The sequence below is a fragment of the Oryx dammah genome, unplaced genomic scaffold (genome assembly GCF_014754425.2).
Source record: "Oryx dammah isolate SB20612 unplaced genomic scaffold, SCBI_Odam_1.1 HiC_scaffold_8, whole genome shotgun sequence".
Classification (NCBI taxonomy): domain Eukaryota; kingdom Metazoa; phylum Chordata; class Mammalia; order Artiodactyla; family Bovidae; genus Oryx; species Oryx dammah.
The window spans coordinates 11,083,092-11,101,299 of record NW_024070192.1 but is presented as its reverse complement, the minus strand read 5'-3'; the positions used below and the strand labels follow the sequence as shown (position 1 = coordinate 11,101,299).

General features: G+C 46.1%; 1 protein-coding gene across 3 annotated transcripts in view; it reads right to left on the bottom strand.

Moving 5' to 3' along the window:
- The window catches only part of RPTOR (regulatory associated protein of MTOR complex 1), a 320,305-nt gene that overhangs the window by 180,156 nt on the left and 121,941 nt on the right, over nt 1–18,208 (bottom strand). For all 3 annotated transcript variants that reach the window (XM_040244786.1, XM_040244787.1, XM_040244788.1), the window contains exon 4: nt 4,850–5,008. In XM_040244786.1, coding sequence (XP_040100720.1) covers nt 4,850–5,008 — 159 coding nt within the window. The remainder of the gene's footprint in view (nt 1–4,849; nt 5,009–18,208) is intronic.

Sequence of the window (18,208 nt, the reverse complement as noted above, 5' to 3'; positions counted from 1 at the left end):
AGAATACTTGACTGGGTTGCCATTTCCTACTCCAGGGGATCTTCCTGACTCGGGGATAGAACCCAGGTCTCCCACATTGCAGGCAGACGCTTTACCGTCTGAGCCACCAGGGGTAGGCTAGTTAGCAAATTAGCAGACATAAAGTAAATGTATAAAAAATCAACTGCCTTGCCACACACCCTGGTAAAAACTCACAAAACATAATTTTTAAACATTTGTAACCATGTGGCCAAGAGGAGCTACCCCTCGCCCAAGGTCAGGGGTGGCGGCCAAGAGGTGCTACCCCACCCTCGAGGTCAGGGGCGGAGGCCAGAAGGAGCTACCCTATGCCCGATGTCAGGGGCGGTGACCCGGAGGAGCTACCCCACGCCTGAGGTCAGGGGCGGCAGCCGAGAGGAGCAACCCCACATCCAAGGAGCAGTGGCTGTGCAGGCACAGGAGGGCTGAGAGGAGCTACTCCATGTTCAAGGTCAGGAGGGGTGGCTGTGAGGAGATACCCCTCATCCAAGGTAAGGAGCAGTGGCTGCACTTTGCTAGAGCAGCCATGAACAGATACCCCACATCCAAGGTAAGAGAAACCCAAATAAGACAGCAGGTGTTGCGAGAGGCATTAGAGGGCAGACACACAAACCATAATCACAGAAAACTAGTCAATCTAATCACGCGGACCACAGCCTTGTCTAACTCAATGAAACTAAGCCATGCTGTATGGGGCCACCCAAGATGGGCGGGTCATGGTGGAGAGGTCTGACGGAATGTGGTCCACTGGAGAAGGGAATGACAAACCACTTCAGTATTCTTGCCTTGAGAACCCCATGAACAGTATGAAAAGGCAAAATGGTAGGATACTGAAAGAGGAACTCCCCAGGTTGGTAGGTGCCCAATATGCTACTGGAGATCAGTGGAGAAATAACTCCAGAAAGAATGAAGGGATGGAGCCAAAGCAAAAACAATACGCAGTTGTGGATGACTGGTGACAGAAGCAAGGTCAGATGCTGTAAAGAGCAATATTGCATAGGAACTTGGAATGTTAGGTCCATGAATCAAGGCAAATTGGAAGTGGTCAAACAGGAGATGGCATGAATGGAGTGAATGTCGACATTCTAGGAATTAGCAAACTAAAATGGACTGGAATGGGTGAATTTAACTCAGATGACCATTATATCTACTACTGTGGGCAGGAATCCCTTAGAAGAAATGGAGTAGCCATCATGGTCAACAAAAGAGTCTGAAATGCAGTACTTGGATGCAATCTCAAAAAGGACAGAATGATCTCTGTTCGTTTCCAAGGCAAACCAAACAATATCACGGTAATCCAACTCTATGCCCCAACCAGTAATGCTGAAGAAGCTGAAGTTGAACGGTATTATGAAGACCTACAAGACCTTTTAGAACTAACACCCAAAAAAGATGTCCTTTTCATTATAGGGGACTGGAATGCAAAAGTAGGAAGTCAAGAAACACCTGGAGTAACAGGCAAATTTGGCCTTGGAATACGAAATGAAGCAGGGCAAAGGCTAACAAGAGATTTGCCAAGAAAATGCACTGGTCATAACAAATACCCTCTTCCAACAACACAAGAGAAGACTCTACACATGGACATCACCAGATGATCAACACCGAAATCAGATTGATTATATTCTTTGCAGTCAAAGATGGAGAACCTCTATACAGTCAGAAAAAACAAGACCAGGAGCTGACTGTGGCTCAGATCATGAGCTCCTTTTTGCCAAATTCAGACTTAAATTGAAGAAAGTAGGGAAAACCACTAGACCATTCAGGTATGACCTAAATCAAATCCCTTATGATGATACAGTGGAAGTGAGAAATAGATTTAAGGGACTAGATCTGATAGATAGAGTGCCTGATGAACTATGGACTGAGGTTCGTGACACTGTACAGGAGACAGGGATCAAGACCACCCCCAAGGAAAAGAAATGCAAAAAAGCAAACTGGCTGTCTGGGGAGGCCTTACAAATAGCCGTGAAAAGAAGAGAGACGAAAAGCAAAGGAGAAAAGGAAAGATATAAGCATCTGAATGCAGAGTTCCAAAGAATAGCAAGGAGAGATAAGAAAGCCTTCCTCAGAGATCAATGCAAAGAAATAGAGGAAAACAACAGAATGGGGAAGACTAGAGATATCTTCAAGAAAATTAGAGATACCAAGGGAACATTTCATGCAAAGATGGGCTCAATAAAGGACAGAAATGGTATGGACCTAACAGAAGCAGAAGATATTAAGAAGAAGTGGCAAGAATACACATCTTGTGCACAAAAAACATCTTCAGGACCAACATAATCGCGATGGTGTGATCACTCACCTAGAGCCAGACATCCTGGAATGTGAAGTCAAGTGGGCCTTAGAAAGCATCACTACAAACAAAGCTAGTGGAGGTGATGAAATTCCAGTTGAGCTATTTCAAATCATGAAGATGATGCTGTGAAAGTGCTGTACTCAATATGCCAGCAAATTTGGAAAACTCAGCAGTGGCCACAGGACTGGAAAAGGTCAGTTTTCATTCCAATCCCAAAGAAAGGCAATGCCAAAGAATGCTCAAACTATCACACAATTGCACTCATCTCACACGCTAGTAAAGTAATGCTCAAAATTCCCCAAGCCAGGCTTCAGCAATACGTGAACCACAAACTTCCAGATGTTCAAGCTGGTTTTAGAAAAGGCAGAGGAACCAGAGATCAAATTGCCAACATCCGCTGGATCGTTGAAAAAGGAAGAGCATTCCAGAAAAAGGAAGAGCATTCCAGAAAAACATTTATTTCTGCTTTACTGACTATGCCAAAGCCTTTGACTGTGTGGATCACAAGAAACTGTGGAAAATTCTGAGAGAGATGGGAATACCAGACCACCTGACCTGCCTCTTGAGAAACCTGTATGCAGGTCAGGAAGCAACAGTTACAACTGGACATGGAACAACAGACTGGTTCCAAATAGGAAAAGGAGTACGTCAAGGCTGTATATCGTCACCCTGCTTATTTAACTTCTATGCAGAGTACATCATGAAAAACGCTGGGCTGGAAGAAGCACAAGCTGGAATCAAGATTGCCGGGAGAAGTATCAATAACCTCAGATATGCAGATGACACCACTCTTATGGCAGAAAGTGAAGAGGAACTAAAAAGCCTCTTGATGAAAGTGAAAGAGGAGAGTGAAAAAGTTGGGTTAAAGCTCAACATTCAGAAAACGAAGATCATGGCATCTGGTCCCATCACTTCATGGGAAATAGATGGGGAAACAATGGAAACTGTCAGACTTTAGTTTTGGGGGCTCCAAAATCACTGCAGATGGTGACTGCAGCCATGAAATTAAAAGACGCTTACTCCTTGGAAGGAAAGTTATGACCAACCTAGACAGCATATTCAAAAGCAGAGACATTACGTTGCCAACAAAGTTCCGTCTAGTCAAGGCTACGGTTTTTCCAGTGGTCATGTATGGATGTGAGAGTTGGACTATGAAGAAAGCTGAGCACCAGAGAATTGATGCTTTGAACTGTGGTGTTGGAGAAGACTCTTGAGAGTCCCTTGGACTGCAAGGAGATCCAACCAGTCCAGTCTAAAGGAGATCGGCCCTGGGTGTTCTTTGGATGGACTGATGCTAAAGCTGAAACTCCAATACTTTGGCCATCTCATGTGAAAAGTTGACTCATTGGAAAAGACTCTGATGCTGGGGGCGACTGGGGACAACAGAGGATGAGATGGCTGGATGGCATCACCGACTCAATTTACGTGAGTTTGGGTGAACTCCAGGAGTTGGTGATGGACAGGGAGGCCTGGCGTGCTGCAGTTAATGGGGTCGCAAAGAGTCGGACACGACTGAGCAACTGAACTGAACTGAACTGACTGAACCACGTCAAAAAAGTATAAAGTGTCCAGGAATAAATCTAAAAAATGATACAAATCTTTATGAAATTATAAGATACCACTGATACACACTTTGAAAGAGCACAGTTTGGAAAACTCAACAATATAAAGATGTTGAGTCTCCACACCCCACACCATTTAATCTACTGATTTGTAAGCTGATTGAGTATTTTCATGGAAGATCAACAGACCAAAAAGAATAAAGCAGGGAAACTCACTTTCCCAAATATCAGGAATCACTGAAAACCTACACTGATTAAACAGCTAACTGGCATAAAGGGAGACCCAAGGAACAGAACAGAGAGCTCGGAAATTTATACCTACTCACTAAGGAAACCTGACTGAGTCCAAAGCTGGCATTAAATGGTAATGGAATCCACTTGAAAAAGAAAAAAGAATTTGAAACCCTACTTAAAAGTATGTGCAAAAATTAGTTCCAGGTAGATTAAAGACCCAAATTAATGGACAAAAATACACTTCTGTGAAAAACACATGGAATATTTCAGTGACTGTGGCATAAGGAAAGTCTTAAGAAGATACAAAATGCCCACATCCTATGAGAGGACTGAACAGGGGCCACCTCAAAATAAAGAAAGCCTGTCCACTAAGGGACATCATAAGAGAACAGAAACAAACAGACAAACCCAGAAACCAAGCCATAAACTCAGGGACATTTGCAACTAACAAAAACGGTAAAGGATTACTGTCTAGAATACAAAGAATTCCTCCAAATAAGTAAGAAAAAGACACAATCTAAGTGAAGAACAGGAGACACCACTGCAAGAGGGGAGCCTACATGGCCAACCTAGAAACCGGAAGGCACCTGCATTTGGTTTTGTGGAAATAAATTAACTGTTGATGGCTCCATAGAAGCTACAGGTGAATAGGATCTGCAGCCAACTGCCAAAACTTAAAGATTTTCTTGTAAAAAGATAAATAAATTGGGTTCATGGGAAACTTTTATGGTGCACCCACCTTGTTGAAGACCCAGATCTCGCCATTAACAGTGGGCCTGGGCACCCCATGGCCGTTGTAGTGGAAGAGGACCCGCTCCTCCTTGGCATTTCGGCGTAAAGACGTGCAAAGCTTCTTTACTTCATCCACAGTCGGATCAAGGCTCTGCTTGTACCGCGCCTGTTGCAGGAGACAAAGATTAAGGAACTTACCATGGATTCACAAGAATACGTAAAACTTAAACTCCATCCTTTACTCTGAGTTTGCATTGAATGGACGCTGCACAAATGACCTCATGTCTCTCCACCTCCAACTGGGATGATGCCTACTTCAGAAAGGTTGTGAACATTCATTTACTCAACAAATATTTATTGCAAAGATCCCATGAGATAAATAAGTAATGCCTGCCACACAGTAACACGAGTAAAAGGTAGCACCACTGTGATATCAAAAATATTTCTTAGAAGCATGGAATCTCTTTAGAAAAACACTGGAATGTGGAAGAGGCAACTTACTTAAACGCAGAAAGCTGTAACACATACAGTGGCAAGGGAGAATAGTTTCAAAAAGACAAGGTAAGAAAGCAAAATGCCCCTCTCTTGCTCAGTCATATTCGCCCAGCTTAGCCCCCTCCCACTACTCCTGCCTGGACCCTTGCTGCTAAACCTAAAGAATACACTGAAATCAATAGCCATATATACACATACACACACAATCGATAGATGGTTAAAGGACACAACTGTAAGGAACTCCCACTTCTAAGGCAACAAAGAAGATTAAACTTAACAAGAAATGCACAAAACTCTGAGAAGGAAATTTTATAAAACTCTCCTGGAAAACAGAAGGAAGCATGAACAAACTGGAGATGCTCCCAGCCTGGGGAAGATGCACCCGCATTCTTAAGACATCAGTTCTCCCTAGGTTAAGAGTCCACATGTTCCCAATAAATAAAACAACAAACTATTTCACGGAGCTGCTATTGAAGTTTGCGTGGAAAATAAACATGCCAGAACAGCCAGGAAAACACTGAAAGGAGAGGTATGAGGAGTCTTGCTCAACGAAGTTTCGACCTCCTCTGGGCCTCTGTAAGGAATCAAGTGAGGATCGGGGCCCAGAGAGACCAGCCCGCCAGAGAGACCAGGGAGCTACTAGAGAGTCCAGAATTAGGTCCAAACATGTTTCCTCATGCAGTCACAATGTTATGAACACTGATTTTATTTCATTAGAAACTGTGCTGACACCAAGAGAACCTGAGTCTGCCCCCTCCGCACAGCTATCCAGCTAGGATGTGTGAAGTCCTGGTTCCAGTGAAAGACCATTCAGTGTCCCCCGAGGTTAGTCCTAAACAAGAGTGTTGTTCTCCCCTACCACACATAAGGTCACGGGGTTGACATTACTTGGAGACATCCATAAAGTTGGGGATTCGTTATTTCTGACCTTGGCTCCATCAAGGTCTTCTCCTGTGGGATGTAAAAAATGATTCAGCCTCATTTTCTTATCTATCGCCCAGAAAGGACACATTAATGGACCAGCATGAAAGGCACTACAGATATTAATAATATACCTCCTGGGGCTTTATGGGAATTAATTAATATTTTTAAGGGCTTTGAAATGAGAAGCACTAAATTAAATGTCACTACACCATGTTAAGGTTTTGTTTCAAAACAAGAATGCCCGGGATAATGGCTCCATGGCTGGAGGGAGTGCCGAGGCACAGGAAGCATCTCACCATTTGGGAGATTTGTGACAACTGTAGCTGGGCATATTAGATGACAGTGCAAGTCTCTGAAATACTGCCTGTTGTGCTGGGCATTGCTACTGTAAGTCCAAATCACAAGATAGAATAAAATACAATGGTGGACACTTCGGGGGATGTGAGAGAGGAAGAGAACAGAAGATGGAGGAAGGAAGAAAGGAAAACTGGCCCTGGGCTTCGTGAAGGGGCTGGGGCTCCAGACTTCACTTCCTTCCAGGACTGTCTCCTGCTAACTCTAAATGCTAACAAAGCTAACAAAGCCTAAGCAGACTCTGCCTTCCCTGTGGAGGCAGCCCCTCCTCCTGCAGATTCCAGAGGCTACCAGAGTGGGGGCGGGGGTGGGGGGTGACTGCTTCCAGCCGCGCAGTGGGAAGCGAGGCCCTTCTCCATCTGGCGAAGCCACACTTGGCACTGCTGCTGTGCCTGCAGGAGAAAAACAGCAGGGCCCGGGGAGGAGCAGGGGCTCTGCTGGGTGGCCTCACACCAGAGTCCCATAAGGAAGAAACCTGCGCTGCCAGAGCGGCACTGCCTGTGCTCCCCTGGGGTTTCTAGTAAAGATTACCGTGCATTACTCGACTGGGAATGTGATTATGAATAATGTTATTTCCATCCTTCGATGGCAATAAGCAATACCTCAAGTTCAGAACCAAGAAACAGAAATGCCTGAGAGATTTTCTCAGAACTGTCAAGGAGGAATAAGCATACTGTTGGATTTTAGGCTGCTTCTGCCTCTGTTCCGGGGTCTTGCTAAGATTTCACCCTCTCCCTCTCCTTCCCAACTAGGAAGCAAAGGCTTTCAGGAAGCTGCTGGGCAGGGGGTAGGTCAGGTCTGCTCAAAGGACAGCTGTCTCAGGTGGTGTCCCATGTAAGAAAACTCCAAGCCCTTGGCAGTTCAGGAGCTTTATGCCACCACCCCTCACAAAACACTTACCATGCTACAGCCCTTTGCATCCTCACCATCACTACCGAGGCCAAGCCACTGCGACCACCACCACCACCACCACCATCATTATCAGCACCTCCAGAACCAACACCATCGTCACATCCCATCACCATCATCAGCACCACATCCCTCTCCCCTCCTCTCTTCTCCCCTCTATCTGCTCCTCTTCTCTTCCCTCAGATTGCTCTTCTCCCCTCTATCTGCTCCTCTTCGCTTCCCTCAGATTGCTCTTCTCCCCTCTATCTGCTCCTCTTCTCTTCCCTCAGATTGCTCTTCTCCCCTCTATCTGCTCCTCTTCTCTCCCCTCCTCTCTTCTCCCCTCTATCTGCTCCTCTTCTCTTCCCTCAGATTGCTCTGACTGTTGTCTCTTACCTCTTCCCAGGTCCATCCTCCTCTGTCAACCCTCTAATGTGGCTGTGACTCAGCTTCCCTTCTTTTTTCACACTACATGCTCCTCCTGGGCAGCATCTCTGAGCAAATCCATGGCCGAATTCCTTGTCGTGCTCCACATGTGCCCACCCTCTGGGCTCCCGGCCACAGTCACCGGCATCGGTCTGTACTGAGTCACTCAAACCACACCCCTCGGGCCTGTCCTTTTCGACGCTCTCCTTCTCACCTCTCCTTCATCCAGTAAGCCGAACATGTGGCTGTACCACCTCTGCCTTCAGCAGGGGTCAAACAGCCCCCAACTCTCCCTAGGATTCCAGACCATCCTCTCCAAGTCTTTCCATTCAGTCACAGCCTTCCCGCTCAAACACACAGCAATCAGGCCACTTGCCCCTGAAAATCAAGTCCTCAGTGGGGGTGTCTGCTGCCCCCAAGACAGCCACCATGCCTGACCATGGCACAAACACCTTGGCCACACCACCCCCACAGCCCTCCGCTCAGCCAGCATATCTTTCCCAGGGCTCCTGAGCAAGCTGTGCCCTTTCACACGGACCCCAAAGCTACTCTGTTAGGGAGAATAAAAGGTGAGGTGTCGTGCAGCTCAAGCACACTGTCCAGTCCATCTGCATGTCTTATTTTTGTTGAAATGTTTTCACTATTTCAGAGTAAGATGCTATCCTGTGCAGTTTTTTTCCAGTGTTATCATTGTAAGACTGTTCCCTCAGCCCCCATCCTTTTAATAGAAAATCAAACAAATGAAAACAACTGTTCACCTTTTAAGCTGAAATGGAAAACTTGAGTCCTTGAAGTGCAAACAGGAGGCAGGACCCTCCTGTAAACAGGTGTTCAGTCTATAAATCCCCGCCCCTCCACCCCGCCAGAATCCACTCAGCCCTAAAGACACTCACAGACACTGCGCTGGCTCTGAGCGTCACACCTATGGAAACAGGTGCAGTTTTCATCTAAAATGTAACCAGAGCCTTCCCAAACTCATCACCGAAAGGTGGATCAAAACCATCTCATGAAAAAAAAAAGGCAGCCCAGAGCCCTTCGGCAGAGCAGGATCAGAGCCCCCAGCCCAGCCTGGTGCCCAGCCTGCAGGCCTCACCTTGGCTTTCATGCTTAAGCACCTATGCAGCCTGAGTCTGGTCACTCAGTACAGGTAGAACCAAGTTTAGTTGCTTTTCAGAAATGAAAGGGAAATCTAGAAACAGAAGTCTCCAATCATTTTCCAATTGGCTCCCACCTTTTCATATTATTCTGGAATTTTATGTCACATACAGAGATAGAATGTATAAGCCATCATAGTGACCCTTTAGGAGGTCCCTGGCTCTGAGAGTGGCTGACAGATTAGGGCCATTCCACCTGCCCAGGTCACCACTAGAATAAGAGGCTCATGACATGTGCTCTGCAGAGAGATCTGATCTGACTTTGATTCATGTCTGCCTCAACAATCCAGGGCCCCTTTCTACCATTCATTAAGTAGTAATTTATTTTCTGTCTTCTAAGAATCTCTTTTCTTGACTCATAGTCCTAAGGCTCCAGCACAGACTGTTCTAGCAATCTGCTCCACCCACCTCACAGTGTTAGCTGAGCAGTAGACACAAATATTTTCAGGTATCCCACCACCCACGCCCTGCCAAGATCTGCCAAGGGCAGTGATGTCTCAAAGGAGGCTTTGACTGCGTTAAGACAAGTGACTGAACCACCTCACCATAGCCCACCCTAAAATCAAGTTCCAGTCCATTTCCAGGCCTGATAGTAAAGCCACCAGCTGTCAATGCTCCATCGAGCCTCCAGGGAAAAACAGGCTGCAAGCAGGCCAAGTTTCAGTGAGGTCCCTTGGAAAGTTCTGGAGTCTTCCTGGTCACCTCCTGTCCACTCCCTTGGTACCCATGACAGCTCTACGGTGGCCTCTGGGTCTCTGTGCTGCCTCCACCCCTCCCTACTCAATACTGGAGATGAGTTACACAGGAGTCAGGTGTGCCCAGTGGTGAGTCCCTCTCCTCTGCAAGAGCAGGGGTTCCTGATACAGGGGGCTTGGGTTCATCCCCAGATCAGTGATTTACCAGCCATTCAACTTGGGAAAGCTCACAAACCCAACCCAACCTCAATTTCCTCCTCCGTAAAACAACTAAAATTCTACTGTCCCTGACTACTCCCCAGGCTGCAGGACCACATGAGAAAGTATATGTCATTAAGCTAGAGGACATAGATGGAGCCTGGCAGTGGCGCTGTACTTCTGATGTGCCAGCCTCCTGACTTTCAAACCCACTGTGCAAAGTAGGCGTTGTCATCATACCTGTCTCACAGATAGGGAGCTGGGGCACAGAGAGGTGCGGCAACTACCACGAGGTCACACAGCTGGCACGGGGCCAGCTGACTTCAGAATGGGCCCTGGGCGGGGGGTGGGGCAGGGCCCATTTTGAAGTCAGAAGCATGAGGACATCCATGGGAACTCACAGACCAATGGTGAGCTTTCTCGTGTTGCTGTAAAACTGGGGACAAGCAGGGAGGAGAAAGACAGACCAGCTGTCTCTGGCCATCCTCACGTGCCGGCATTCTGTCGTGCTTCAATATGACCCCTGGGCTCTGACACCCCACTAACAGGAAGGCCTTCCTCTCAAGAAGGGCTGATAGCCTGAGCACCTGCCTTGACTGAGCAGCAAAGATGAGAACTGCTTTGGAGACTGAGAATAGCTTAAGTCACTCAGGGCTACTGATTTTTCCAAATAATTCCACATCAGCACTGACTCCCTCCTTAGATTAATGCTGGACTACCTCCAAGCAATATCAATAACTGCTAGTGACCTGGAACAGTCAAAATTTACTAATCTGCCTGGTGGGCAGAGAAGGAGAAAACTCAGAATGTAACAAGCTGTATGCAGCAAGTGGAGGGGGTGGGAGAGGGGAGACTGAACCTCAGTCCCTAGGGCCAGAGCATTCACTGGACACAGGAATATGGGCAACCCAAACCTACAGTTGTGCTCTGAGCCACTGCTACAGCTGCAGAGAACTTCTGGAAATAGCTCATATATGTTATCTTTAGCAGTAACAAAATGAACAAAGGGAATAAATAAATACCTAGCAGAGTGAGGAGGAAACAGGTATTAAATGGTTGCCAAACCAGGCCAGGATAGCAGTCTGCTGGGGTGTGCCCACCACCTCGAGCCAAGCTGGAATTCACTCAGAGAAACAGCCACCAAATTGACTCATGAGAAGGTATCCCTGCTTTATACTTCCTACCATCAGAGCCCACTCTGAGTCAAGCACCAAATAGGGCTGCCCCAGGGTCCAGGAGCCAACAGCGGGGTTGAACTCTCAGAGTCTGTATCTCCAGCTAGTCTATGGCCATAAATTCAAACTTTCATCTGCCATAAGAAGCATTCTTGCTAACCCCATTCATTTACTTTTCAAAGAAATTTCTCATTTCTTATTAGATTTCTTATAAAGTTCAAGATCATGTCTGTAGAGGTTAGTCTGATTTCTTCACGGAGGCTCAGAAATCTGCGAGTGACAGGACAGGATGAGCTGCTGGCTCTAAGACAGCTCTGGAGGACCCCAGTGACCTCTGAGCAGGGCCCCAGACTCCATGTTGAAAGTCGAAGAAGTCTGCCTTCCGGGTCCGCGCTCATCTGCTCCACAGAATGTTTTCTAGAACACTAGTTTGGATAATTTCATTGCCCCATGGCAAAATGCCCTGGCTTCTCTCCACTCACTCACCAGTACAACCTGACTTCCACCCTGAGTGGGAGGAGAGCGGCTGTGCCTATAGCGCCCAGGCCTCGGCACTAGAGCTCCCAGGGCCAGGGAAGCCCTGCTGGCAGGCACGTGTGGGTGAGAAATGCTGAATGCTAGCACTGAAGGGTCACTATGCAAGGTCAGAATAACTCCTGGTGTTTTCAACATGTATATTCCCAATAAGAACAGTTTTATATGAAATCTATAAAATCACTGCCTCTCTTTCCTTTATGTATTATTCAATAACAATTTTCTCTTCCTTCCTTAGTTTGCAGAAGAGGCAGGAGAGAACAAGAAGAGCTCGTTTAGTATTCAAAGTCCAGAAATAGCAATCACAGCTTTGAGATGGGGTCTGAGTTCACCTGTGAAATAAAAGGCTTGTGTGGTCTCTGCAGACATGCTTAGACTGTCCCCTCAGTGGATGTGAGAAACACTGTTGTCATCAGGGAGCAGTTCTGTCCCCCAGGGCACATTTGGTCTGGAAGTAGGCTTGGCTGGTACAGTGGGGGGTGGTGGTAGTTCTCTTGGCATCCGATGGGTAAATGTCAGGGAAGGTGCTAAACATCCTACACCTATGCTCACAGCATGTGGGGACATTACTGCCACAAAGATAAATTATCTGGCCCAAAATGTCAACACTGCTGGGTTTGAGAAAGCTTGCTTTAGAGGGAAAATATGAAGCTTTGATTTTAATGAGGACACATTGATTCTAATCTAATAAAGTGAAAAAAAGCAAGGTGAAGAAAAATGTATTTAATATACAACCATTTATCTAAGAGGGTAACAAATCTGTGTAAATATACATACATTATATATGTATATACTGTTCAATATATACTGCTCAGCAATACGTGAACCGTGAACTTCCTGATGTTCAAGCTGGTTTTTGAAAAGGCAGAGGAACCAGAGATCAAATTGCCAACATCTGCTGGATCATTGAAAAAGAAGAGAGTTCCAGAAAGACATCTATTTCTGCTTTATTGACTATGCCAAAGCCTTTGACTGTGTGGATCACAAGAAACTGTGGAAAATTCTGAAAGAGATGGGAATACCAGACCACCTGACCTGCCTCTTGAGAAACCTGTATGCAGGTCAGGAAGCAACAGTTACAACTAGACATGGAACAACAGACTGGTTCCAAAGGCTGGTCAAGGCTGTATATTGTCACCCTGAGTATTTAACTTATATGCAGAGTGAAAGTGAAAGTGAAGTTGCTCAGTCGTGTCAGACTCTGCGACCCCGTGGACTGTAACCTACCAGGCTCCTCCGTCCATGGGATTTTCCAGGCAAGAATACTGGAGTGGGTTGCCATTTCCTTCTCCAGGGGATCTTCCCGACCCAGGGATTGAACCCGGGTCTCCCGCCTTGCAGGCAAACGCTTTAACCTCTGAGCCACCAGGGAAGCAGAGTACATCATGAGAAATGCTGGGCTGGAGGAAGCACAAGCTGGAATCAAGATTGCCCAGAGAAATATCAATAACCTCAGATATGCAAATGGCACCACCCTTATGGCAGAAAGTGAAGAAGAACTAAAAACCCTCTTGATGAAAGTGAAAGAGGAGAGTGAAAAAGTTGGCTTAAAGCTCAACATTCAGAAAACGAAGATCATGGTATCTGGTCCCATCACTTCATGGGAAATATAGATGGGGAAACAGTGGAAACAGTGGCTGACTTTATTTTTCTGGGCTCCAAGACTGCTGCAGATGGTGATTGCAGCCATGAAATTAAAAGACGCTTACTCCTTGGAAGGAAAGTTATGACCAACCTAGACAGCATATTAAAAGGCAGGGACATTACTTTGTCAACAAAGGTCTGCCTAGTCAAGGCTATGGCTTTTCCAGTGGTCATGCTGTACTATAAAGAAAGCTGAACACCAAAGAATTGATGCATTTGAACTGTGGTGTTGGAGAAGACTCTTGAGAGTCCCTTGGACTGCAAGGAGATCCAACCAGTCCATCCTAAAGGAGATCAGGCCTGGGTGTTCATTGGAAGGACTGATGTTGAAGCTGAAACTCCAATACTTTGGCCACCTGATGCAAAGAGCTGACTCACTGGAAAAGACCTTAATGCTAGGAAAAATTGAGGGCAGGAGGAGAAGGGGATGACAGAGGATGAGATGGTTAGATGGCATCACCAACTCAATGGACATGAGTTTGGGTAAACTCTAGGAGTTGGTGATGGACAGGGAGGCCTGGCATGCCACGGTTCATGGGGTCGCAAAGAGTCAGACGTGACTGAGTGACTGAACTGAACTGAACTGATACTGTTTAAACATTTAAATGATTACCTACAGAAGAAAGGGAGACATAGGACGGCAAGGACGGGAATAGAAGCCAGACTTGAATCCACCTGTCAAAGCAGGGAACACGGGTTTGATTCCAGGTCTGGGAAGATTTCACATGCCATGGAGCAACTAAGCCCATGCACCAAAACAACTGAGCCTGTGCGTCTAGAGTCCATGCTCTGCAACAAGAGAAGCCACAATGAGAAGCCCACTTACCACAACTGGAGAGTAGCCCCCAATCGCTGCTGCAACCACAGAAAGCCTGAGCAAAGCAACGAACACCCAATATAGCCAAAGATAAATAAATAAATACATTAAAAAAATTTTAAACAGTTCCTTAAAAATTCTAAGTAAAATGAGACAAATGAACCTAATTGTGTGTTCAACTGGCTACATAACCAGGCAGACAAGGACTCTTCAGTGTGACTGTATCTACACCCTGATATCAGAAAGAACCGAACACACTTCGTGTACAGTTGGCAGTAACTGTATCAGAAATGCTGGTTTTGCTTCCAGAAAGGGCTGAGTGTAGGGTGGGATGGTGTACCTAAGTACTTCAACAGCAGTACTTAGGTGGTGTCCATGGAGAATGTCAATGCTTGGGGTGGGAGAAACAGATACAGCTTTAAGACCCAGGGGATTAACTAAAAAAACCCTTGCAGTCCTGAAGCTGAGTCAGCAAGAGCTCAAAACACATTCCGTCTTTAAAACAGAGAGGAAGAGCACATGGTAGAGACTGGGCATGAGCAGCGGGCACCTTCGGGCTCAGGTTCGGCTCTAAGTAACAATGCCGATTAGAGGGAACCAGTGAACCCTGGAGACGCGGCTGAACTCAGGCCTGGAGCAGAGAATGTACAGGATGAGTACACAACATCCTGTCTGTCATAAGAGATAGGAAAGAAGTGATCAAAGACTTCCAGACCTGTGTCAAAGAGAACCAGAAGCCAATTTAAAGAGGCTTTAAGTGGCCAAAGAGAAAACATGAGCATCAATGATTAACAAATGCAACAAACTTTTATTGCACATGAAAGATAATGGAACACATATCCCGTACCCGTTACCTCTGGGAGAAGGGTATTCATTATTTTGCAATGGGGTAAAAAAAATAAGTATTCATATTGGCTTTCCTATATGAGCTATATCCCAAGATACCCAAATAATAGATGAGAGGAAATTTCTCTTCTTAGCTATATACGAGTTAATAGACAAAGGGGAATAATAGAGCACCACCTTTTTACAGTCTCCAATGGATGGGTTCAGGTAATGATCGCCAGTGGCTGCTAACTTTACAGAGAGAAGACAAATCATTCATCATACATATCCTAAAGGAAGTACAGAGCATCACCTATGGAGTGTTGTGTCCCCAAAGCTCCCTCCAACTGGAAGAATCTGGTCAATCCTGAGGGGTGAGGGAAGGGTTGGCAGAATTCAGATTTCAAGGAATTCTATAGGGCATATAACCTGATTGCTTCAATCAATATTTGCAGGAAGAAGCAGAGATGGATAACTGGAACAGGATGAGAGAGGGGCTTTTCAGATAAATTCTATGGATTAATGTATCTACCTTACTTACGTTCTGATTCAAATAAACTGTGTGTGTGCATGCGTGTAGTTTTTTAAAGTCATAATTACCTTCAAGATACACTGAAATATTTACAGATGAAATTACATGATGTCTGGGATTTGCTTCAAAATAAGCCGAGGGAGGGGGGGGGGGGGGGGGCTGGTGGCGTAGATGAAAGAGGACTAGGATAAGTGGATAACTACGGGAGAGAGATGATGGAGGGATGGGAAATGTTCCGCAATAAAAAGCTTTAAAATTAACAAATGAATAAGCCACAGAAACAAACAGGCAAACAGGCAAACAAGCAAACCGCATTTCAAAATGTGGCCATAATTAAAATGGAACTCCCCTAGAATTGTTTTTATGCATAACTTAATGTCAAAATTGGCTATTTTTGATTAAAGTTTGCTTATATGAAGCATTTTGGACAGACATCTACCGAAGGTGTTCAGACAGGTGAAAAACTTAAGAATGTGTTTTTACCAGTAATCTGAAAGATTAAATACCTGGGAAAAAAAGTTTCATAAACACAACACAGATATTGGGATGTCTCAGAAACCCTTCTCGTGTTTCATACAAATAAGGAAGTATAATAATGGTTCAGCTTACTCAGAACTAGTGTTGATTTTTCACCGTGGGTCACATTTCCCAGCTGATCAACAAATGCTGTTTTGCACAGCCAGTGCCTCTAACGGGGTTGACAAAGCACTCCAGCCACATCATCTCCTCTGTCTGCATTACAAAAGCACTCACCGTCCTGCATTGGAGGCTAGACTCTGGGAGCAGGCCTGTACTCCACCGTGCTCATTAGAGGCCAGCAAGCCAGGGGAGCACAGGAAAGTTGGGGCACAGGGCCCATGGTCCCCGCCAGGCAGTCTGTAGGTTCTGTGAGTAAACAAGGGAGTGACCATCATGCAAGCTGAGGCGTGTAGCAGTGTCTCTAGAAGCAATGCTGCCGTGCAGTTTGTGCTGTTTGTGAATGAGAGGAGTATCAACTGGCCTGGGGAGGTATCCTACTTGCTTTTAAGGGGGAACTAAGGAACACAACAAAGGTCCGTCTAGTCAAGGCTATAGTTTTTCCAGTGGTCATGTATGGATGTGAGAGTTGGACTGTGAAGAAAGCTGAGTGCCGAAGAATTGATGCTTTTGAACTGTGGTGTTGGAGAAGACTCTTGAGAGTCCCTTGGACTGCAAGGAGATCCAACCAGTCCATCCTAAAGGAGATCAGGCCTGGGTGTTCATTGGAAGGACTGATGTTGAAGCTGAAACTCCAATACTTTGGCCACCTGATGCGAAGAGCTGACTCACTGGAAAAGACTCTGATGCTGGGAAGGGGTTGGGGGCAGGAAGAGAAGGGGACGACAGAGGATGAGATGGCTGGATGGCATCACCGACTCAATGGACATGAGTCTGAGTGAACTCCAGGAGTTGGTGATGGACAGGGAGGCCTGGCGTGCTGCGATTCATGGGGTCACAAAGAGTTGGACACGACTGAGCGACTGAACTGAACTGAAGGAACACAAAATGTGAGATAATCAAATAAATGTTTATAAATACTCAGAGTAACATTTTTAGGCAGTCATGCCCAGAATCAGAAATGCCACTTGCTAATACTTACCTGGCAACCCCTCAGAATGGCAGTGGCCAGCTGCTGTTTTGTATAACAGGCCACTACAGGGCCAGCTTCACCCAGAGAGGGACTTCTGTGTGCACCACACAGCCCACTCACCCTCCTCACCTCCAGGGCTCAGGGCTGGAGAGCAGAGGCTGGGCTTCAGCATCACCTGTCCAGTCAGGATGCAGCCATGAGCTGGCAAAAGGCTACATTCTTGCCACTGCCCTAGAGATACATCTAGTCTCGGGAATATGAACAGAGAAACTAATAAAACAAGATGGGCAGTGAGTCACACTGGCTGCCTTCCTCACCCCTTCGTCCCTCCGGCTCAGCACACCTTGTCCCACCAGAGAAGCTGGTGGGGAGGAAGTAATTTTCCTCTACCCTTCTAGGTCTTTCTGACTGGACTAAGAATTAAACTGACATGTGACTGTTTAACCAGAGAAAATCAAACAAAAGTTTAATAGCACATATATGTGGGAGAGGGGCTACCCAGGTGGCGCAGTGGTGAAGAACCTGCCTGCCAATGCAGGAGACACAAGAGACTCGGGTCTGATCCCTGAGTTGGGAAGATCTGGAGGAGGAAATTGCATCCCACTCCAGTATTCCTGCCTGGAAAATCCCATGGACAAGAAGCCTGGTAGGCTCCAGTCCATAGGGTCACCGAAGGTTGGATTTAACTGAGTGACTGAGTTCACAGACACAGTACATGCATGGTAGAGACCCAGGAAAACTGAGGAACTCACTAAAACAGCTGAAGCCCTCGCCTCAGTTTACCATCTTCAGCTAAAGACAAGAGAGAACGTTGGTGGTGGGGACTTCAAAGGCAAAGAAGGCAATTCAGGCAGAGACTAAAAAGTTAATGTTTGGTAAACAAATGTCTACTGGGCCATGCATAGACAATGGGATACAGAGAGGGATTTAACAGACAGACTTTGATGGGTTCAGCTTTATACTGTACTTATCTATGGGGGTGGCTCCCTTCCTCTAACAGGTCCTGCATCTCCAGTCTTGAGGTTCAGGGGAAGGTCTAAGTTTCTTCCTGAGTCTTTTGGGCATCGGTCATCCATTGCTCTCAGTTTAAAATAAT